This window comes from Nicotiana tomentosiformis, chromosome 3 (genome assembly GCF_000390325.3).
Source record: "Nicotiana tomentosiformis chromosome 3, ASM39032v3, whole genome shotgun sequence".
Classification (NCBI taxonomy): Eukaryota; Viridiplantae; Streptophyta; class Magnoliopsida; order Solanales; family Solanaceae; genus Nicotiana; species Nicotiana tomentosiformis.
Genome location: NC_090814.1, coordinates 5,041,520 through 5,065,379, shown reverse-complemented (window position 1 = coordinate 5,065,379; position 23,860 = coordinate 5,041,520). Strand labels below are relative to the sequence as shown.

The following is a 23,860-nucleotide window of genomic DNA, read 5'->3' as shown; positions in this document are numbered from 1 at the left end:
AGAAAGTGAAGTTTCCTAATGGTTCGGCAGCTTCTCGAAGATAAGTAAAGACGTCTCCGTACCGATACGCAAGACTCTACTAAACCTACTCATGACTCATGAGACCTAAGTAACCTAGTACTATGATACCAACTTATCATGACCCAAATCTCAATATGTCGTGATGGCGCCTATCACATTACTTGGAAAGCCGACAATAGAAAAATAACTATGCATTTTAAATTAAAAGCATGATGTAATAGGTTTAATAGTGAAATTTTCATAAATAACTGATAAGGACAACTGCGACTCAACTACAAAATCCCCAAAATTCAGGTGTCACCGAGTACATGAGCTACTAAGTGTCAACATAGTCTAAATTTCTAATATCACTGTCTGAAGAATAGAGCAGTACATAATAAAACTGAAAGGAAGGAGAGTCGAGGTCTGCAGCATCATAGCAGCTACCTCAATAGTCTCCTAGCAGATACTGCTCCAAGTCTGGCAACCACAGGGTCCAGATGTACCTGGATCTGCACACAAATTATAGAGTGTAGTATGAGTACAACCAATCCAATGTACTCAATAAGTGACAGGTCTAACCTTGGGCTGAGAGCAATGATGAGCTCAGAAAGGTACAATCCAAATTCAGATAATAACAGTACATATGTAACAGGGAAATGATAGTAATAGCTCAGAGAAATGCTATATTTAATTCGTACACAGTACAGAAATGTAGACATACTTTCAAGTTCAACAATTTAAGCTCAATACTAATAAAATATGCCAAGTATAGCTAGCACGAGAAATGTCACATCTCTATGTCTACATATCAAATATGCATGTCACATGTAATACAACACAGTAATAAACTCATGTACTCAATCTCACTAAGCACGCTCAATCGCTCAGCATACTCAATCGCTCAGCACACTCAATCACTCAGTACTCAACGGTACCTGCGCTCACAACTGGTATGTCAGAGTCCGGAGGGGCGGGGTGAATCCTGCCAAGCGCTATTATAAGCCAACATTGCATGTTGCGGCGTGCAACATGATCCCGTAAATATGTCAATAAAGCATGTTGTGACATGCAGCCCGATCCCATAAATATCACTCACAAGTCAGCCCTCAGTCCCCAACTCAGTCATCAATCTCTCTAGTCTCTCGGGCTCGCAAATTTCATGCCAATTAGCTCAAACAATGATAACATGATGTAACAATAAATGATAACAGAGAGTGAGATATGATATGCAAATGATGAATGTGACCGAGTACATAATTGTAATTTAAGAAAATAACTCAACAACATAAATGACCTCAGTGGGTCCCAACAGAATAAGCATATAGTCTAAACATGATTTCTAACATGGATCACAGCTCAATTACTCTAACACGTAGGGATATATGAATAGCCACAAGATTTGATAACTATACAGTACCACGGAATCAACCGAGTCACAATTATCACAGTGCACGCCCACACGCCCGTCACCTAGCATTGTGTGTCACCTCAACACTAACCACATAACACGTATTTCAGGTTTCGCACCCTCAGTACCAAGTTTAGAAGTGTTACTTACCTTAAACCGCGCAAATCACAATCCAACAAGTACTTGCCTCGTGAATCGGCCTCTGAATGATTCGAATATAGCCACTATGAACTTAATATAATCAATACAAGCTATAGGAATCGATTCCATACGATAAAGTTAACTTCTTTAACAAAAGTCAAAAAGTCAACCCAAAAAGTCAACCTCGTGCTCATGTCTTGGAACCCAAAAAAATTATAAAATCCGAATACCCATTCAATAATGAGTCCAACCATACCAAAATCATCCAATTTCGACCACAAATCGACCCTCAAACCCTCAAATCGTACTCTCTAATATATGGATAAAAAATTCCCAAATTCTAACTTAGTGGGCGTTTGTACATAAGAATTGTAAAATTCCAAAAAAAGCGAAAAACAAATTCAAGTGAAAATGATATTTGAAAATTAGAGTTGTGTTTGGACATGGATATAATTTTGGGTTGTTTTTGATGTTTTGTGAGTGATTTGAGTGAAAATTTTAAAAAACAGCCTTTTGGAGTTTTTCAAATTTTCGAAAAATTTCAAAATTCATCTTCAAGTGAAAATAGAAAATTTTATGACCAAACGCGGATTTCAAAAAAAGTGAAAAAAATTATTATGTCCAAACGTGCTCTTAGATTCATGATAAATATGTGAAATAATCAATGGGTATTCAAAATACATGGACAAAAGTCCAATCTAGGGGAAAACCCCTCCAAACATCGCCTCAATCCGAGCTTCCAAAGTCCAAAAATAAAGAAAATACTCTTACTCTCATTTATATGTATTCTGCCAGGCATCTCGCATCTGCGGTTCACATAGCCGCTTCTGCGGTCCTGCAGGTGCAGCCAAAATACCGCTAATGCAGTCATCCATAAGGTCCCCTACCTTCCCTTTTGCGGACCAGATTCTGCTCCTTCGGAGTCCTACCTGTGACCATGACTCCGCTTCTGCGGAAAGCTCTGCCCTTTGCCTAACCGCATCTACGACCACCATCTCGTATCTGCGAGCTCGCAGATGCGGAAACACCCTCGCACATGCGCACCTCCCCAACCTCACACAGAGCCACTTTTGTGACCTCTTGTCTGCTTCTGCGGCTCCGCACATGCGGCCAAAATTCACGCATGTGCGGTAGCACCAGAACTGATCACACCAGCAGTTACAAAGGTCCAAAATTCAATCCGATTTCAATTCGAATTACACCCGAGGCCCCCGGGACCCCATTCAAACATACCAAACCATCCTAAAACATCATACAAACTTATTCGAGGATTTAAATCACATTACATAACATCAAAAATACGAATCACACTCCAATTTAAGCCTATTGAAACTAAGGGATTTCCAACTCGTACAATAGATGCCGAAACCTATCAAACCAACTCCGATTAACCTCAAATTTTGCACACAAGTCATAAATAACATAATGGACCTATTCCAACTTTCGAAACTAAAATCCGAGCCCGGTATCAACAAAGTCAACTCTCAGTCAAACTTCCCAACTCTCCAAACTTCAACTTTTCCAACTTTCGCTAATTCAATCCAAAACCACCTATAGACCTTCAAATCGATATCCGGATACACTCCTAAGTCTAAAGTCACCATACGGAGCTATCAGAGCAATCAAAACTCCATTTCGGAATCGTTTACTCATAAGTCAATATCCGGTCAACTCACACAGTTTAGGCTTCCAACCTTGGGACTAAGTATCCCAATTCTTTTTGAAACATCGCCGAAACCAAACTAACCATCTCGACTAGTCACATAACAACAAACAAACATAGAATAAGTAATAAATGGGGAAATGGGGCTACAACACTCAAAACGGCCGGCCGGGTCGTTACAGTTATCCGTGCAGCATGTGGATATGGATTCATCCTCCTAGGGCTACCCTCACATGTTTATCTATTGATGGTACATGGTTATTGAGGAAAATTGATCAGTGGTTTGGTATGGATATGGAAAGGTTGAGGAAAGGCTAGCCAGTGTTGTTCTAGAATTGCATTTCATCTTTACTTGCAATTTTCGTGATTTGTTATCTGATTTATCTACATATCATCTTATATGTTATACTAGTGACTGAACTGAGATATTGAGAAATTGTACACACACACACACGGATAGTTCTTCTAGTCCCTTATACATGATCACATTAATATTTTGTACTTATTGGATTTATGAAAGTGAACAGGTTGTAGCAGGTATCATTTATAATTCTTGTTTCTTTTACCTCGCCGCGGTTAGTTACGATACTTATTGAGCACATTGAGTCGATCGTACTCATACTACACTTTGTACTTAATTGTGCAGATCCAGGTGTGGGTACTAGTTATCAGCAATAGGCTTTCTTGTTGGACTGAGTTCGAGAGGCAAGGTAGAGCTGCATCATATGTCGCAGTTTTGACTTGTCTTTTCCTTACATACTGTTGTTACAGTTCAGACAATGTTATTACTATTCAGTTTCAAACTTGTATTCCGTTGTAGAGCTCATGACTCCATATTCACCAGTTTCTGGAGGGTTGTACTTGTATTGGCAGTATTTTGTTACATTGAGGTTTCAGATTTATGCTACTTCTCTCATTTATATTATTTTGGCTCTTTATTGTTAAATTTTAGCTTGCCTAGCCGGTGTGTTAGGAGCCATCACGGTGGGTTGGGATTTTGGGTCTTGACACTCTTAAACTCAATATTTTTGATTTCTTCGCATCAACGGAACGTTGATGTGCATTCAACCAATATTTCCATGCCTCATTTTCCATGTTTTGCATACAAAAAAAATTCAAATGCAGACATGTATATAATTTATTTTTACGTATATATATACTAGTTACGATTAGCCCTGGCGATGCCCGAGCCCAATTGTATAGTTAAGGCAATAAAGTTGTACTATCTCATTTTCATTGTCATAGAAGTATATGTAAAAATTTCTTTCGAACTCCTCAAAATAACGTTGGGTATGTTTCTATTTTAAATATTATTGGATTGACAGAATAAATTTAATCCAAATAAAATAGATACAAAATAAATGTAGATGGGAGAGTGAGTTTCACTTCATGCATGAGCCATTAACATAAAGTGTATAAGGTGAAATATGATATGGCATTTGGTCGTCTAAAGGGAGGACACGTGGAACCCAAGACAGGAATAACCGATGACCGAACGCAGCCTTTTCACTTGTCACCGGAATAGATAACATTCATAAAGGTGTGTTAAATACTCTGCGTCCGGTAGCATTTAATAGGCAATACTCTGCAGCATTAAGAGTGACGGTCTGTTACAGAGAATTTGGCATTTATGTCCACCGTTACATCTTCATCAATGACCCTCATAATTGACATTAAAGGAGGATACGATCCTAGGACCTCCTTCCCTAGACATAACTATAAATAGTGAGCTCAGTTATCATTGTAGGACACGAATTTTCTGGAAAAACTTATACTATATTCTAAATGAAGCTTAATACAATCTTACTTTCTTGCTTTTTGATCTAATCATTGATGTGCCCGAAAACCTTATTCTCGGAACTGTCATCTATGTTGTTTCGTCTATATTTCAAGGCTAAGTATTGTACATTTCTTCAATTATTGCATTATTTCAGGATCAAATTAGTTCACTTGTCTAGAAATCACGTATAAATTCAATTGTACCATTTTACGGGTAAACAGTTTGGCGCCCACCATGGAGCCTAAACAGCCGTGTAATTAAATTGATCCTTGCCTTTTTTACTAACGTGATTTGATTATTTTAACTTAGAAAAAATCATTTAAAAAATGGCAGATAACACTCTTAACGACATGCATAACCCGGAAATTCAAGGGGATCGGCCTCATTTCGAGGATTCAATCAATGACACCCGCAATGAGGAGAATGATGCCACTTCTATGCATGACAGGCAGTACCCTTGATAGGTTCGGGATGTAACTCCTGATGATGCTGATGAGGAACATGTCGTGGATGCGATGAGGGTCCTGTGAGAACAACAGGTAATCATTCTAGGCCATATCATGCGACAGGACCAGGTTATAACGGAACTGAAGCAGGCACTATCGGGGGCTTCAAATAATGCAAACAAACGAGATCCAATTCCTCCCGGTGTTTTCGCAAACCAAATGACGCAGAGAGTCGACAATAACACTCCCAAGGGCGAAGTTGGCTCTGACGGGGCTGGGGGAGCAGATCTAGTCTGAATAACGAGAATGACCAATTCAAGAATGAAATTTTATGGTTTATGAGGGAAGTAAAAGCCCGCATGGACCAAATCCCGGGCACGCCACTAGTATTGAAAGGCGCGGACTCAAAGAAGTATACTCAATTATCATACAAGCCGAGTGTGGCACCAGAACTAATCTCAAAAAGGTTCAAAATGCCTCAAATGCCAAAGTATGACAGGACTTTAGACCCATAGGAGCATATTACCACCTATACAATGGCGGTAAAAGGAAATGATCTAGCTCCTCACGAAATTGAATCTGTGCTGCTAAAGAAATTTGGAGAAACTCTCATGAAGGGAGCCCTAGCATGGTATTAATTATTACCCGAGCAATCCATAGATTCCTTTGAGATGCTCGCAGATTCTTTCATCAAGGCTCATGCCGGGGCTAGCAAAGTACAATCCTGGAAGGCCGACATATTCAGGATCGCACAGGGAGAATTCGAATTATTACGAGAATTTGTTACCTGATTCTAGAAAGAAAGAATGTTTCTCTTGGCTGTCTCAGATGAATGGGCAGCTGAAGTACTCACCAAAGGATTGAACCTGAGAAGCTCAGCCGCATCTCGGAAGCTGAAGGAGAGCATGCTTGAGTTCCAAGCAACAACTTGGGCAGATGTCCATAACCGGTATGAGTCAAAGATAAGGCTTGAAGATGAACAAGTCGGTTCTACATCATCGACCAAAGGACGGGAGAAGATCAGAGAAAAATCAAAGGATGACTATGACGCGGACAAATGGACTTTTAGGGGCCGGTTTCTGCCCTACGAGCAGACCAAAGGCCGTGGCAAAAACTTCCGGGCAGCAAACAAGTTCATCGCTGAGAGAGGGACCGATCGTGTTCGAAACAATAGATCACTCCAGGATAAGGAGACGTCGGGGTCTCGGGATCCTTCTTACCCCAAGTTATCGGAATATAACTTCAACGTCAGTATAGTGGAGTTGGTGTCAGCCATGAGAAACATTAAAGATGCATGATTCCCGAGACCAATGAGATATGATTCCAGCAAGAGAGATCCCAACTTATGGTGCGAGTACCATGGGATGAACGGTCACCGGACAGGGGATTGCCGACACTTCGAGAGGAGGTGGCAACATTATTAAAGAATGGTCACCTCAGAGAATGCTTGAGTGACCGAGCTAAGAACAATTATGGTTGTAGCAGAGACAATGCGAAACTTCCAAAAGCAGGAGAAGAACCCCCACACCAAATGATCAATATGATCTTCGGGTGGAATGAGATTAATGGGGTTACCTTTTTGGCAGCGAAGAAGATGAAAGTATAAATAACTCATAGTAAAAGACTCCGGGAAGATGATATCACTTTCATGGAGGAGGACGCATATGGATTGTTGTTACCACACAATGATGCACTGGTAATTTCTTTAAATGTGTTAGATTTTAAGATTAAACGTGTTCTAGTGGATCCAGGAAGTTCGGCTAATATCATACAATGGAGAGTATTGGAGCAAATTAAACTCACCGGAAACATTATTCCACGAACAAAAATCCTTGCTGGATTCAACCTTGCAAGTGTGACGACCCATGGAGAGAGTTTTCTGCTCACAAATGCTGAAGGAGTAATGAAAACAACTCTCTTCGAAGTAGTAAATGGTGACCTGGGATACAACATTATCCTGGGAAGGCCATGGTTACATAAGATGAAAGTTGTACCATCAACATACCCCAATTGATGATGTTTCCAACGCCCGAAGGAATCAAGCAAATAAGAGGTGATCAACTGGCAGCAAGGGAGATGAATGCAATCTCAGTTTCCAGTAGCAAAGGGAAGGAACGCATGGCATAGCAATTACAGGAACCGACACCTATTCCCGAACTAGAAGGAGTTTAGCCCGGAAACAGAGTTATCAGAACAATATCAAGTGCCAAGATATTTCCAAGTTCCAGAAGTGAAAGACGCAAAGAATTCCACGGCAGAGAAACTGGAGCAAGTTGCATTGTTCGAGAAATTCCTAGAAAGAAAATTCCATTTGGGGACAGGACTGCACCCGGAGCTCAAGTCTGGTTTTATTAAATTGCTTAAATTTAATGCTGATTGTTTTGCATAGTTGCACGAGGATATGACAGGTATCCCGATGGAAATAGTCGTGCACAAGCTGAGTTTGGATCCCAACATACCTCCGGTAAGGCGGAAGAAATGCCCTATTGCCGAGGCGAGGAATAAATTCGTTAGAGAAGAGGTAACCCACTTCCTTAAAATCGGTTCGGTTCGAGAGGTAAGATATCCAGACTGGCTAACCAATGTAGTAGTAGCTCCTCAGAAGAACAATAAATTTTGCATGTGTGTAGACGATAAAGACCTTAATAAGGCATGCCCGAAAGAATCATTCCCACTACCAAATATCGATCAAATAATTGATGCCACGGCCGGACACGAGTTGAAGAGTTTTCTTTATGCTTATTCCGGGTACAACCAAATCAAGATGAACCTGCAAGATCAGGAAAAAAACTTCGTTTATAACGAGTTTCGGTACATATTGTTACAATGTAATGCCCTTCGGGTTGAAAAAACGCCGGAGCCACTTATCAACGGCTCGTAAATAAGATGTTTGAAAAGCAAATAGGTAAGACTATGGAAGTTTATATAGACTATATGCTCGTTAAGTTTTTTAATGCAGGTGACCATCTCAAGAATTTGCGAGAAACCTTCGACATCCTGAGGAAGCATAACATGAAACTTAATCCCAATAAATGCGCGTTCGGGGTCAGTTCTGGTAAGTTTTTAGGATTTCTGGTCTCACAAAGGGGAATTGAGATAAACCCCGACAAAATCAAAGCCATAGAGGATATCCCGGATCAATTGTTGAACGTAAAGGAAGTCCAAAGGCTCACAGGAAGATTAGAAGCTTTGAGCAGGTTCATTTCCCGATCATCGGAAAAATGTCATCGCTTCTTCACACTGCTCAGATAGAAGAATTATTTCGAATGGACATCGGAGTGCCAGCACGCTCTGAGGAATCTGAAGAAGTACTTATCGAGCCCCCCATTGCTCTCAAAACCAAAAGAAGGTAAAACATTGCTAGTCTACCTCACAGTTTCAGAAGTTGCAGTAAGTGCGGTTTTAGTCCAGGAAGATGAAGGTACGCAATTTCCCATTTATTACGTTAGCAAAATTTTAATGGGAGCAGAAACTCGCTACCCACATTTGGAAAAACTGGCCTTATCTCTCGTAGTCGCCGCTCGAAAGCTAAGGCCCTACTTCTTATATCACCCGATAGCTGTGGTGACTACTTTTCCTTTGCGGAACATCCTCCATAAAATCGAGCTCTCAGGCAGATTGGCCAAATGGGCCATCAAAATGAGTGAGTTTGACATAGAATATAAATCGAGGACTGCAATTATGTCGCAAGCCTTGGCTGACTTCGTGGTCGATTTTAGTCCGGGACTACTGCCTCTGGAAACCAAGGAGGTAGTAATGGTGTCAGAATCGACATCGGGGGCCTGGACCTTATTTACGGACGAAGCTTCTAACGTAAAGGGGTCTGGACTCGGAATAGTTTTAATCGCGCCTTTGGGGGAAATGGTAAGGCAAGCCAAAAGAACGATCCCTTTAACTAACAATGAAGCAGAGTATGAAGCTTTGATTGCAGGGCTCGAATTGTCCAAGGGACTTGATTCCGAGGTTATCGAAATTAAGTGTGACTCACAGCTGGTGGTAAATCAGGTCTGCGGGATCTTTAATACCAAAAAAGAACGTATGCAACAATAAGTGGCAAAGGTCCATGCTCTTTTGGCGCGATTCCAGGAGTGGTATATCACTCACATCCCAAGGAAGGATAACGTTGAAGTGGATGCATTAGCAAACTTAGGATCATCAATGGAAATAAAGGTATTAGAATCCGGGACGGTAGTACAACTGATGAGCTCGGTCCTGGATATAGATGATTACTATGAGGTAAATTCAACTAGTCTGGTCTGGGACTGGAGAAATGAAATAATCAACTATCTCGAGCATGGAAAGTTTTCTGAAGACCCCAAAGCATCACGGGCATTACGCGCCAAAGATGCACGATATAGCTTCAAGAGAGGCCAATTGTATAGAAAATCCTTCCAAGGCTCGCTGGCCCGGTGGTTAGGAACGTCAGAAGCTAATTATGTCATGAGAGAAGTCCAAGAAGGGATATGCGGCAATCACTCGGGCGCAGATTCTTTGGTGCTAAGTATGGTACGAGCAGTATATTACTGGCCTCGTATAGAACAAGACACCAAAGACTTCGTACGAAAATGTGATAAGTACCAATGCTACACACCACTAGTACATCAACCGGCAGAACCCTTACATTTGGTTATGTCCTCATGGTTGTTCATGAAATGGGGGATGTACATCGTCGGACCGCTGCCAACGGCTCCCGGAAAGGTAAGGTTTCTTTTAATTTTGACTGACTATTTTTCTAAATAGGTAGAGGCAGGTCCTTATCAGAAGATCGGAGAACGCGAAGTGGTCGATTTCCTTTGGGAGAATATAATTTGCAGGTTCGGAATACCAAAAGAGATAGCATGTGACAATGGGCCACAATTTATCGGTGCAAAAGTTACAAAATTCCTCGAAGATTTGAAAATAAAAAGGATCACATCTTCTCCTTATCATCCAAGCGCAAACGGTCAAGCGGAGTCAACAAACAAAGTGATTATTCAAAACCTCAAGAAAAGGTTGGAAGCAGCAAAGGGAAAATGGCCCGAAGAATTTCTCGGAGTTCTATGGGCCTATCGAACAATGGCCAAATCGAGTACAGTAGAAACTCCTTTTTCCCTTGTATACGGTGTTGAAGCCCTAATCCTGGTAGAAGTAGGTGAACTTACTATGAGCTATTTTTGGGCAGATAAAGAATCAAACAACGAAGCGATGTTAATCAACTTAGAATTGCTCGAAGAACGCAGGGACTTGGCGCATGTAAGAATGGTAGCTCAAAAACAGAGAATGGAGCGATATTATAATCGAAGAGCCAACTTCCTTTATTTCAAAGTAGGAGACTTGATTATGAGGAAAGTAACCCAAAATACCCGGGAGCTCAACGCGGGGAAGCTAGGTCCAACGTGGAAAGGTCCCTCCCAGATTTCAGCTATTACTAGAAAAGGTTCATACGAGTTGGAGAACTAGAATGGAGACAAGTTGCCTAGCAACTGGAACGTGGCGCACCTCAAAAGATATTATTGTTGATGAACATTATTCAAGCGGAAAGTATGTGCTGCACTCTTTTTCCCTTCGTTAAATTTTTGTCCCAATTGGGTTTTCTGGAAAGGTTTTTAACGAGGCAGCAACAGAAAGCATAATATGAAGACAAAGGAAATAAGACCTTTGATATCAAGGCAAACAAACAAGCTTCCACTCGGCGACGGTTAGATAATCTTTGGTTCGATAGTAAATTTTCACTGGGAAGTTAAGTTTGCTACGGAACAAAGGTTACCCAACCGTTCACGAGCACAAACCACTAGAGGGCTGTTAGATTTTCCTTCGCTCGCTAGCATAAATTCCTGAGGGGAAGTAAAGTTATGTTACCAAGTTGAGGATTATCTAGCAATTCATTAGTGGAATCTTCGAAGATACAAGACTTCCAGTGTTGTAATTCACACTCTTCGCATTCGAACACTAGGGGGAATGATATGAGGATACAGAAACAATGACTTCCACGTCAATCGGGGAACGAAAATTTGGAAATTAAACATATAATCGGGACCGGGGACTGTGATGACTCAAAAGGTCATCTTATGTTTTAGAACTCGAATCTACAATCTTAAGCCTTAAAATTTTCATTTTTACCCTCCTCGATTTGCGTGCGCAGTCCAGGCAGGTTTCCGGAAAGCTTTTATGTTGAAAACTAATAAAAATAAGAATTTTTGCCTTAAAAGTTAATTTTAGTTGACTTCGGTCAACTTTTTTGGTAAACGGGCCCGAATCTGTGTTTTGATGGTCCCGGTAGGTCCGTATTGAATTATGGGACCTGGGCGTATGCCCGGAATCGAATTCGAAGGTCCCTAGCTCAAGTTATGAATTTTTGATAAAACTTAAAAGTCTGAAAATTAATTATTTTTAAGAATTGATTGATGCTTGGCATTGTTGGTATCGAGTCCGTATTTTGGTTCTGGAGCTCGGTACAGTTTCATTATGATATTTAAGACTTGTCTGTGAAATTTGATGAGAAACGGAGGTTATTTGACGTGTTTTGGACGTCCAGTTGAGAAGATAGGAATTTTAAAGTGTTCTTGAGAATTTCATTTGCTTTGGTGCTGAATTTGTAGTTCTAGGTGTTGTTTTGGCGATTTGATCGCGCGAGCAAGTTTGTATGATATTTTTAGACTTGTGTGCATGTTTAGTTGGAACCCCGAGGGCTCGGGTGAGTTTCGGATAGGCCGCGGGATGTTTTGGACTTGGGAAAAATCTGGTTTGCTGCAGATTCTAGTGTTTGGCATATCCTTTTTCGCGTTCGCGAAGGTCCTCTCGCAAACGCGAAGAGTAATCTGGTGAGGCTGAGAATTTTTCTTCGCGAACGCAAAGGCCTGGTCGCGAATGCGAAGTGATGGGGGATTTACCCTTCGCGAACGGGACCTGACCATCAAGAACGCGAAACACTTGGGGACCTGGGGGAGGTTTGGTCATGTTCTTCTATGCGAATGCATCCACTAGGTCGCGAACACGAAGGCTAGGGAAGAGTAGAAAGACTTGTGAACGCGTAGAAAGACTCGCAAATGTGATGGCCTTAGGCCGTTGTGCATCGCGATCGCGACAGGCCTCTCGCGAACGCAATGAAGGCCTGTCCAGTGACTTAAAACAGACTCCAAAAACGGGTTTGAGTCATTTCTTCACCATTTTCAAGAACCAAACGAGTAAAGGCGATTTCCAAGAGTCATTTTCTTCCACAAAGTGTTGGCAAGTAATTCTAAACTATTTTCTTTCAATTACCCATCACATTTCTTGAGTTTCAACCTAAAATCTAGAGTTTTTATGGTAGAATTAGGAGTAAGGGTAGAAATTAGGGATTTCGGGAATTTGGGGATTTAGACCTCAATTTGAGGTCAGATTCCACGACTAATTACATATTCGGGCTCAGGGGTAAATGGGTAAAAGAATTTTGGTCCGAACCTCGGGTTTTGACCAAGCAGGTCCGGGGTCGATTTTCGACTTTTTGGAGGAAAATTTGGGAAATCTTTAATTATTCATTAAAGTTGATTCCTTTAGTAATGTTTGATATTATTGAGTCATTTTTGAATAGATACGAGTGGTTTGGAGGTGAATTCCAAAGGAAAAGCTGTGATTGAGAATGAAGTGGCCTTCAGAGTGAGGTAAGTGTTGTGTCTAACTTTGGCTTGAGGGAATAGGTATTATGTGAGTATTTGATACGTGTTTTGTTGTTGAATACGACATATAGTTGAGGTGACGAGCATCTATACGTTGTGGTCGAGTCATAGCATTCGATTGAAATTCCATTTTTTGCAAATTTGTAGTCTTAAATCTTGCTATCCATGCTTATTGTTGTGGTTGAAATGTTGGGAGACTTGTATCCGGTTCCACCGAGGTCGATAAAATTGTGAATATTGATTCGAGGTTGAGATGTTAAATTGTGAAAGTAATCATTTATGAAATATTAATTTCTTGTAAAACTTCTCTCTATCCGTTGTTATTGATTCTGTAAATTGTGAGGAAGAGTGTAAAGCACGAAGGGTGATGACGTGCATAATTTAATTATATTGTGAGGAAGAGTGTAAAGCACGAAGGGTGATGCCGTGCATTTAATTATATTGTGAGAAAGAGTGCAAAGCACGAAGGGTGATGCCGTGCATAATTTAATTATATTGTGAGGAAGAGTGCAAAGCACGAAGGGTGATGCCGTGTATAATTTAATTATATTGTGAGGAAGAGTGTAAAGAACGAAGGGTGATGCCGTGCATAATTTATTTATATTGTGAGGAAGAGAGTAAAAGCACGAAGGGTGATGTCGTGCAGTCTTATTTGTTATTTGGTGAGGTTGAGAGTAAAAGAACGAAGGGTGATGTCGTGCAGTCTTATTTGTTTTTTGGTGAGGTTGAGAGTAAAAGCACGAAGGGTGATGTCGTGCAGTTTTCCTTGCTGTCTTAATTGCTCAATTCGTTTAAGGATTTCCGGTTCAATTATGTCTTTCCATTATTCTCACTCTTTATGTTGAATTCCCCCCACTGTATGTTCCCCTCCCATTTTTTTTCTGCATTATTGTTTTAGTTATTGTTGTTGCCTCTAGCATGATTATACTGTTCAGGTTATATGTGTGTGTCTTGTCTTAGCCTCGTCACTACTTCGCCGGGGTTAGGTTCGGCACTTACCAGTACATGGGGTCGGTTGTACTGATGTTGCACTCTGCACTTTCTGTGCAGATTTTGATACCGGCTCAGGTTGATCGAGATTTGCTACTGGTCCGCTGTCCGGAGACTCAAGGTAGATCTGTCGGCGTTCACAGACCTTGAAGTCCCCATCTATCCCTTATGTTTTACTGTTTTCTTTCATTCAGACAGTTGTATTTCCTTCAAACTATTACTTGTTGTAAATTCTAGAATGCGCGTGAATTGTGACTCCAGATCCGGGTGGTAGTAGTTAATACAGATTTATGATATTCCGCACTGGTTATATTTTATTGTAGTTAATTATTGTTAATTACCCAATGGAAATAAGAAATTGGTAAATGATTCTCTAATGTTTGCTTAACTAGCAAGTAAAATATTAGGCGCCATCACGGTCTCGTCGGTGAAAAATTTCGGGTCGTGACAGGGACTGTGCAACCAGCCCAAAAGAAATAAGTTGTACATGATAGCCACAAGTAATGGCAATTTCTTTTCTACCTAGCAAAATGCTTATGTATTTTTTGAAAATAGAAGGAATAAAATGAAATCCTTTTGCTTTTTATCTTGTTTCTTGTCTGAACAATAAGCTAACTTTGTCATTTGAAAGTTAAACAAGTACTTCTAATTTTAGTGCCGTAATGAACATGAGACGTCCTCTTCAAGAGCATCGTAAACATAAGAGGGCTCTCCCTTATAAAAACCCTCACGTTAAAGGGTTGGTTACGGAAGAATCTATGCCCGGAATATAAAATGCCATCGGGGAAAAATACACCCGAAGTTGCATATGAAAAGAACGTAAAAAGTAAACTTGAGCCAATACTTATAGAAACCCTCATGTGAAAGGGATAATGCTCGGAGCCAAAATGCTTCGAGGAGAATGCATCCGAGACTACACATAGTAAGGCGCGAACAGAAAAACGTGCGCACAATTCTTGAACAAGTGCAGAGGTTAAAGACTTGTATGAATATTCAAACGAAAGTAAGACTCAAACGATACTTGAGCAAAAAATATATCTTTATTTACAAGAATGTGCCAAAAAGGTAAAAATACTAAATGGGAAAAAGAAAAGAAAAGCTAAACTGCAGCGCCTCCAGAACCAGGAGGAAGAGAAGCGTCCGCATTCCCGGGAGATGTAGGTGGGTCCTCCGATGGCTCGACATTTTCCCCAGTTTGGTGTTAAGCATCATCGTCTTCCGATCCTTCTTTTCAGTTCCCAAAAATTCCAAACTGGAACCAGAAGAGCCAGGAGCATCAGATTGCGCCGGGAGTCTATTTTTAGCAGCCAACTCAAGTTCTCGGGCCTTAGCAATTTGGGCATCACAATCAATGATACCAGCTTTGGTCTCTTCCAATATTTTTCTCCTCATGTTGTACATGGCATAAGATATTTCAACAACGAGGGAAGCCGCTCGACGCTTAAGTTCTTTTTTGAGTTGGGTAACCTCGGCAAAAAGGCTTTCCCGGGCGGACCTAACAGATTTGAGGCTGACGTCAAGGTCGCGGATAGTTGAACTAAAGAGCCTATTATGCTCGATAGTTTTCTTATACTTCTCTTCTAGCTGGGCATGTTGTTTCGCCCCCACAGCAGCACGCTCTTCAAGTTTGGAGTTCAGGGTTGTTTCTAAGTTAGTCACGTTTTCGGCGGTAGCAGCCTCGCGCTCGGTTGCAGCAAGAATGGTGTCTTGGACTTCAGCCCATTTGGCCTTAGCTTCATCAAATCTAACCCTCAGAGGGCCAATTTCTTGGCTAAGGGTTACCACTTCTTGCTCGCTTTGCTGCAAACGAGCCTCCAAAACAACGACCTCAATAGCTTTGTTTTCCAGTCCTGAGGGGTGGAGAACAATTTGGTCTCTTTCCACCAAAAGCCGATTCCATTCAGAAGTAAGTTCTTCCTTCTCACGAATCAACCTTTGAAAGCCCTCGGAAGCAAGAAAGTTGGCCTACAAACAAGAAGAAGTAAAACTTAGAATACATTCATGCAAAAGTAAAAGAAGTAATGAAGGAAGAAAAGAACGTACTGCTGCGGCGTTATGCATGGCATTGTTCAACAAGTACTCTCCTGAGAGTGCCTGAATCTTTTCCCAGTATTTTTCTGAAGCCAAAGGCTTCAGATAATTAGCAAGATCCATCGGCCGGGATAGCAAGTTGCATCTGATAGAGACCGAAAGAGTAACGTTCCTCCTCCTTTGTGGATCTTCAAAAGGGGCAGCATAATTTTGCCCCAAATTCCCATGAACTGGGGACTGTTGAAGAGGAACACCTTCTTCATGGTCAGATGCGGCCTATGGAGGTGATGTAGCAACTGTTGGTGGAGGAGTTGATGAAGATGGAAGTGATGTAGCAGTTTCTGGTGTTGGTGAAGGTGGAGATGAAGCTGATAGAGTTGAAGAGTGAGAAGCAGCTGCATCAAATGCAGTGCTAGCTGTTGGATGCTCACCAACCAAAGATGGCAAGGACCCGGTACTCATCCCCACAGCACCGGTTACAGCAATTAGGGCTCGAAAATGGGAGTTGGCATTTTCTACCAAATCAGATTCTTCCCAAAGTGCCTAGACATCGTCTTCAGTTGGTGTAACTATCTCAACAGGTCGAGCATCATGTTGAGATGATGAGGATCGTCACCTTCTATGTAAATAAGCTCCCTCATCAATAACTTGTTCATCATCATCAATCATCACGGTGTCTATGACCAGCTCGGAAGGAGGACCAGTCGTTATCGCCACCTAAAATGACTCGGAGGCATCAGTCTTCGCCCTCTTATTCTTTTCCCCGGTCACGGAGGAAAGTCTTCTCTTTGGTTGCTTATCCTCCGGCCGGGTACTCCGTAAAGAAGTGTTTACGCCCGAAACAGGCCCAGAGATACCTGTTCGAGTAAGTGCTTCCTGAAGCAGCCTCGCTGCATCACAAGGATTAGCCAAAATGTCCTCCTCGGGGACAATAACAGAGCCCGCACGTAAACCTAATTTCGTGAATAAATCAGAAGGGTTCAACCAAGTTCTCCGTATACAAAAATAATGAAAGCAAGATAAATTAAAATTACCATGATTTTTGGCCTTCCACCCGTATTTAAGGGCCAGTTCTTTCCACAAACGAGTTTTGGGTGTCGTGACGTCTAAGATCTTCTAAACCCACCGGTCCAAACCTTCCACCACCGGTGGGATCCATCGAGTTTCCGAAACATACGAAGGGTGAAGAGTTGATACGGCCATAAACGAATATCTAGTAGAAAGAAATACTAAACAAAGAGCTTACGAGTGCAGTTCCAAGCAACCAGAAAGGATGAAGTGGTTGTCGAAATGATGTCGATGGTGGCGACTGCAACAAACCGTTCTATCCACCCATGGTCGTTGTCATCATCCATACTAGATAGCAAAACATGGTGGCCACGCTTGCAGAGATTTATCATTCCCCCGCGGAAGATTTTGGGGGAATAGATGTTCATCATATGAGCAAAGGTTAGCTCCTCTCTAGTTTTCTAGCACAAGCGTCAAAGACAGGTGACCGTCCTCCACACTGAAGGACTTACCTGTGCCAAACACAGTTGGTAGCTAAGGCAAAACTCCGCAATCACGGAATCAAGCTCTTCACTCAAAGAAAATGCACCCAAAGTAAAGGGATATGTGTAAAAGTATGTAAAACCTTTCTTGGAAAGGATCACTCGCTCCGATAGATCAGGAGAAATGATATCCAATTCATGGCAGCGGCAGTCTTCCTTCACATCAGGAATACTGGAAGGACGAATGAAAGAAGGGTACTTACTAACAGCCCATGTACGGGGGTTAGCAGTAGGGAATTTCTCTTCAAGGTACTTTGTGGTAGTGAGATTTCTTGGGATGATGGAACCCACTGTTGGAGGAACAAAGTCCTCGGTTTTGTTCTTGTTCTTTGTAGAATCAGCACGCTTAGAGGAAGAAACCATTAAAAAAGAAGAAGGAAAAGGTTTTGTGTTTGAAGAGAACTAGAGAAATAATGGAAAATAAAGATGCAAATCAGGAGCTCGAGAAATTATGAAACGCAAAGGAAAAGAATGTGGCGTATAAGTAAAATTTTGGCGGCTAAATTCATGGCCATGATTACCTCGATAATCGGCAAAAGTTGTGCTAAATGCGGAGAGATGTGCGACTAATTAACTGCCAGGAACCTTCAGAGGGAGTTATAGTAATTTCCGCTAAAAGGTGTTTCTACCAACTTTCCAGTAACACAAAGTTATGTCACAGGAAAGCAGAGGGACTATCTATATCGGGTGAAATATGATATGACAAGTGATCGTCTAAAGGGAGGATACGTGGAACTCAGACAGGAATGACCGAAGACCGAACGCAGCCTTTCCACTTGTCACCGGAAAGGATAACGTTCATAAAGGTGTGTTCAATGCTCTGCGCCTGGTAGCATTTAATAGAGAATATTCTGCAGCATTAAGAGCGACGGTCCGTTACAGAGAATTTGACATTTATGTCCACCGTTACGTCTTCATCAATGACCCTCATAATTGACATTAAATGAGGACACGATCCTAGGACCTCTTTCCCTAGACATAACTATAAATAGTGAGCTCAGTTATCATTGTAGGATACAAATTTTCTGGTAAAACTTATACTATATTCGATACAAAACTTAATACAATCTTACTTTCTTGCCTTTTGATCTCATCATTGCTGTGCCCGGAAATCTTGTTCCCGGAACAGTCATCTCTGCTGTTTTGTCTAAATATCAAGGCTAAGTATTGTACATTTTTTCAATTATTGCATTATTTCAGGATCCAATCAGTTCACTTATTTAGAAATCACGTATAAATTTAACTATACCGTTTTACGGATAAACAAAAAAACGTCCAAAATCAAGCAGAAAATATGGCAATTCATTCTTCAAGTTTATTTCTAGTTTTTCAGAGTTATTCTTAGTACTAGTATACTTACCCGCGCGATGCGCAGATAATTTTAAACCAAAAAGAGCATAGAGAAATATTAGAATGAGATATATATTGCAAACTATATTTATTGGCTGCATTAAAAAAAATTAAACGAAAAAAAAATAGGTGAATCCAATCGGGCTATCTCTATGAATTTGTTGTTAGGGCTATCTAAAGATGTTCATATGAAATGAAGGGTCATTTGTTTCCTCAACAAATATCTTTTGAGTAAATGTCAGCCTCAGGTTGTGTGCCGTAGTCCTCAACTTCAAATTATTTGGTCCGACTACAAAGTAGTTCATACGATATAAGCGAAGTTCATGTATCTTGTTCCTAAAAAACTTAACAACATACTTTCCGATTGAAGCATGTATACGATCACCCTACAAAATCAGATTCCTTATTAGTGCACAATTATGAAGCCAACAATTATAAGATCGTATATACTGTCATAAGTGCCTAAAGTTGTCCTCAAGATTTGATGTCAAAAACCTGATTGCTTTAGTTTTTGAGATATCGTGTAACTATCTGACGCAACAGTTCAATACAATGACAACAGATATTTACCTTAAGTATCTCATTTGTTACCCCTAGTCTTCCAGCTGCTAATGTAGCCCCACCAGCAAGAAAGCTGGAATGATGATATATTCCTCTCTTCTTCTGAAAGGCATTATAATAACAAATATTTCACATTATTAAAAGAAAAACAAACCTTTTTTTGCAGGATAATAATCAAAAAAGCATTTTCGCAGTAACTTTTACCACTCACCTCGGCTGCATAGAGTTTTTTGAGTTGCTCATTACAAAAATCCATTTTGCCTCTAGCAACCCATTGGTTGTATCAAGACGATTTCCAGTGTGTTTTTGCACAATTTTCCCTTGCGCCACTATATATTCATAATGTTCTCTCTTGCTGAGAACAGAAAGAAAACGATGAATAATTAGAGCTAAATGGTAATATCAAATAATGAAAGTAAAGAAATTATACAGAGTTTACTCCTTGACTTAACAGAAAAAAATACATATTGTCTCCTTTTTTAATCAAGGATAAAAGGAACATATGGAACATGCCATAGAGGTAATTAATATTAGTAGTGTATAATAGAGCAGATCATATATATATAAAGAAAAACCAATGTCTGTGCATGTATATGAGAAGCCATTTGTATATTGATGCTAAACATTATGATTTGCATTGCAATAAGTGACAAAGATTTTGCACATTCTGCCAAAGATACTTAATACATTATTTCTAAAGCTTAGATCATGGACATTCTTTGAGGTCAACCTTTTTTCCATCTCCATGATTTCTACTTCGAAAACTCTTCAGAAGTGTAATGTGTTCCACATCTGCTTTGAGAAAGAATAGTTTGGCTGCTTCATGTCTAATAATTTGATGCTTATTGATATCTTTAACAGACCTGGATAGTGCATCAGTAGTATTTTTAGTAAGTAATTGACCCAATACATAATTGACTTCATGTTTTACTAAAGCAGTGTTTCAAGTTACAGATTCTTTATTCGTGTCCAATATTGTTGTAATGTGAAAAAAGAACAGAATAACAATGATACATGCCCTGTTCTTCTTTAAAAATAGCGTTCCTCAAGTCTTAGACAGAGGAAGAAGTAGAAGGACCAGATGGTTTGTGGATAGAAAGTGTGATAAAACCATTGTTCAGGAACCGTTATTAGTTATTACATTCTTCAACTCTTTCATTTGTCTGACAGACTATAACTTATTTTTCTGAACTATTGAGCTGGAATTGCAGCAAAACTTGTTTATATCAGGAAAATATTACTTTATAAACCAATTACATGAAGAGTGTGAAGAATAATAAGAATAAAAATGAAATGTAACGCACTTACATTGCGGATGTCATTAAATTTTAAGAGAATAACACAACATTAAGAGTAACTTAATTAAGAAGCCATTTTAGCAGTTATTTTAAGTAAAGCTGTCAAAGAGAAGAAGAATCATTCTTGACCTTTATGGGTAAAATGAAAAAACAAAATACACAATTTAAAAAAGAATGAGGCCTCACCAGTCAATGACAACCACTTAGCCCAACAACATATTTGACAACTCCCTGAAGCCCGACCAAAACAATCTTGGTTCTGTTGTTTCTAGTCACAATAAATTTGGTGTGTCTCGGATGAACAGACAGTTCCTTATCACCACTCTCTGCACGGAAAGGCGATAACACCCGAGATAGACATAGTTGAGCCTCCAGTATTTTGCACGTCTAAACAACTAACTAATCACAATGAATTTAATGAAGATAACAATAAAGATCAGTTTAGGTTAGGTACTGTTACTCTGCCACCAAACTGCAGAGCTCTACATGATGAATAATCCTTTCTCCCATGCTCCTCATGTCGATCAGATAATCAAATAAAAAAATTTTCTAGCCATGAGAACAAATTAACAATTCGAACATTAATTGGAGAAGTCATCAGTAATGTAATAGTGACTTTGATCATACATTTCCTGCCAAAGTAAGAAAGAACATAATGGAATAATGAAGTAGTAGAACTTAGGAATAAGCATATTGAGAAACAATCTTGTTGTATCACACCAATAAAAGACAAACAAAAAAATTAGTAGGTCGATTAGTAGTCAAAAAAATGAGTATATGGAAACATCCATAATTTTATTTTAGCCAGCCAAAACATATTACAGTTGATGCAATATCACAAAATCCACTTGATGAATTACCTTATTCAAACCAATTTTGTACATGACGTTCACTGCTTCTTCACCAATGCGATGTAAGAAGTAACGTTATTCCATGTTATGGCAGATGATGACCAATATATATATATATATATATATATATATATATATATATATATATATATATATATATATAAAATAGAGAAATAGGAAAATATTTTTAAAAAAATACCGAAAAGTAAAGCGTACCTATTACATGTTTCAGAAATCACATCAACAGGAATTTTTTGCAGTTGGTTAATGAATCTCAGCAACAAAAGTAGTACTTAAACCTCCAAAAAGATATTCATTATCTTTCGAGTGTCAGACTAAATTTCGAAAAACTTCTTTAAATACAACATTTGTAGCTTCAGTAGTTATTTGCCCATCGTCATCACAAACCAAAATTTTTAATCCTTTTCTGCTTGTCACCCAAGAAAGAGCAACATATAGTTGTCCATGTGTAAAAACTGGTTTCTTCAAAAATAATCCCACGTGAGACAATGACTGTCCTTGACTTTTGTTGATTGTCATGGAAAAAGAAACAATGATTGGAAATTGTCTTCGCTGGAACTTAAATGGAATTCTAGCATCAGATGGAGTCAATGTCATTCTTGGAATAAACACTTTCTGTCCAGCCATCTGTCCTGCTAAAACCTTGGCTTCAATGACTTGATTTCCAAGTTTAGTTATGATCAACCTTGTTCCATTACATAATCCTGCTGACTGATCAATATTTCTTAATAACATTACTGGAATACCAACCTTTAGAGTAAGAGCATGATTTAGAACTCCAGAACATTTAATTGTATTTAAGAATTCAGGAGTGTGTACATGTTCCAGTGCTGAATAAGTATTGTCAGAGCTGCAGATTGTATCAGAACTCAAATATGATTTCTCAGAACTTTGATTAAGCGAAATCATATATTCGTTGACTGATTCCACCATATCAAGAGTTGGAGTAAGAATGGCTCTCTGCTGGAGGTATCCTATATCATTGCAACGACTGTTGAAATCCGGATATGTACTTTCTACAATTGCATATGTTGGATCAACAGATTGTTTTATCAAAAGATCATCTGGTATTTGGACTTTTTCATTGCCATCAACAGAAGTACCAACTATACCATCGCCAATTGCCAAAATCCAATCTGAAAAAACTCTCAACTCATCTAGATGTGTCCCTATTTCATTACCTTGCAATCTCATATTCTTTGTTAACTTTAAGAGTTGACAGTGAGGCCACAAATAAGAAGAATTGAGAGAAGCATTAACAATATCTTGCCTACTTCCTTTTGGAATGACAGGTAATATTTGTCTGAAGTCACCACCAAGAACAATTGTTTTACCTCCAAATGGTAGGTGTAAATTGGATGCATCTTTAAACCTAAGAATATCTCTTAAAGTTTTATCAAGAGCTTCAAAACAATATCTATGCATCATGGGTGCCTCATCCCAAATAATCAACTTTGCCTTAATAATTAAATTTGCTAAAGGAGTACCTTGCTTGATATTACATGTTGAATCTTCAGTTACATTTAGAGGAATCACAAATCTTGAATGAGCTGTTCGACCACCTGGTAACAACAGAGATGCAATCCCGCTAGATGCAACAGTTAACACAATATCTCCTCTAGATCTTATGGCAGAAGACAGAGTTCTCCAAATAAAAGTCTTGCCTGTTCCTCCAAAACCATATAAAAAGAAAAATCCACCTTTGTCTTCATTCACATCTCTTATTATTTTTTCATAAACTGACTTTTGCTCATCTGTCAAATTCTTTACTAATTGTTGATGTTCCTCCACCAAAGCGCGTTTATTATAACGCAATTCATCCCGTATTAATCTATTACTGTTGTCAACTTCTTTCGTATTATAAACAGGCCTTGGCATTGTTGGAAAATCCTGAAAACTTCTTCCACAACCTTTCAAAAAAATTTCAAGCTTTTGCAAACAGCGATTTTTCAATTCTTCATCTGTTAGGTCAGCTTCTGAAATAACATAAAAATATAAAATAATGAAATACAATTAAATGTTAAAGTTTAGTTTAGCCACATGAGATTAATAATAAGATTAATGAAAAAGTATAGTGTTCAATAGTAGTTTACATGAATTTAAAGCACATTTAACGTTCAAAGAATTTGAAGG

General features: G+C 39.5%; 1 protein-coding gene across 7 annotated transcripts in view; it reads right to left on the bottom strand.

Annotated features, from left to right (window-relative positions):
- Positions 1-239: 239 nt before the first annotated feature.
- Positions 240-23,860, bottom strand: part of LOC104102908 (uncharacterized) — a 30,159-nt gene continuing 6,538 nt past the window's right edge. For 4 of the 7 annotated variants that reach the window (XM_070196673.1, XM_070196672.1, XM_070196678.1 and 1 more), the window contains 6 exons: positions 21,923-23,703; positions 21,042-21,487; positions 20,288-20,420; positions 19,769-19,912; positions 19,567-19,659; positions 19,068-19,382 (listed from right to left, as the gene is read on the bottom strand). In XM_070196673.1, coding sequence (XP_070052774.1) covers positions 22,037-23,703 — 1,667 coding nt within the window. In that variant the 3' untranslated portion in view covers positions 19,068-19,382; positions 19,567-19,659; positions 19,769-19,912; ... (1 more) ...; positions 21,042-21,487; positions 21,923-22,036. Of the gene's footprint in view, positions 513-19,067; positions 19,383-19,566; positions 19,660-19,768; positions 19,913-20,287; positions 20,421-21,041; positions 21,488-21,922; positions 23,704-23,860 lie in introns of those variants that run through there. The other 3 variants (XM_070196675.1, XM_070196676.1, XM_070196674.1) reach the window with 3 other exon arrangements.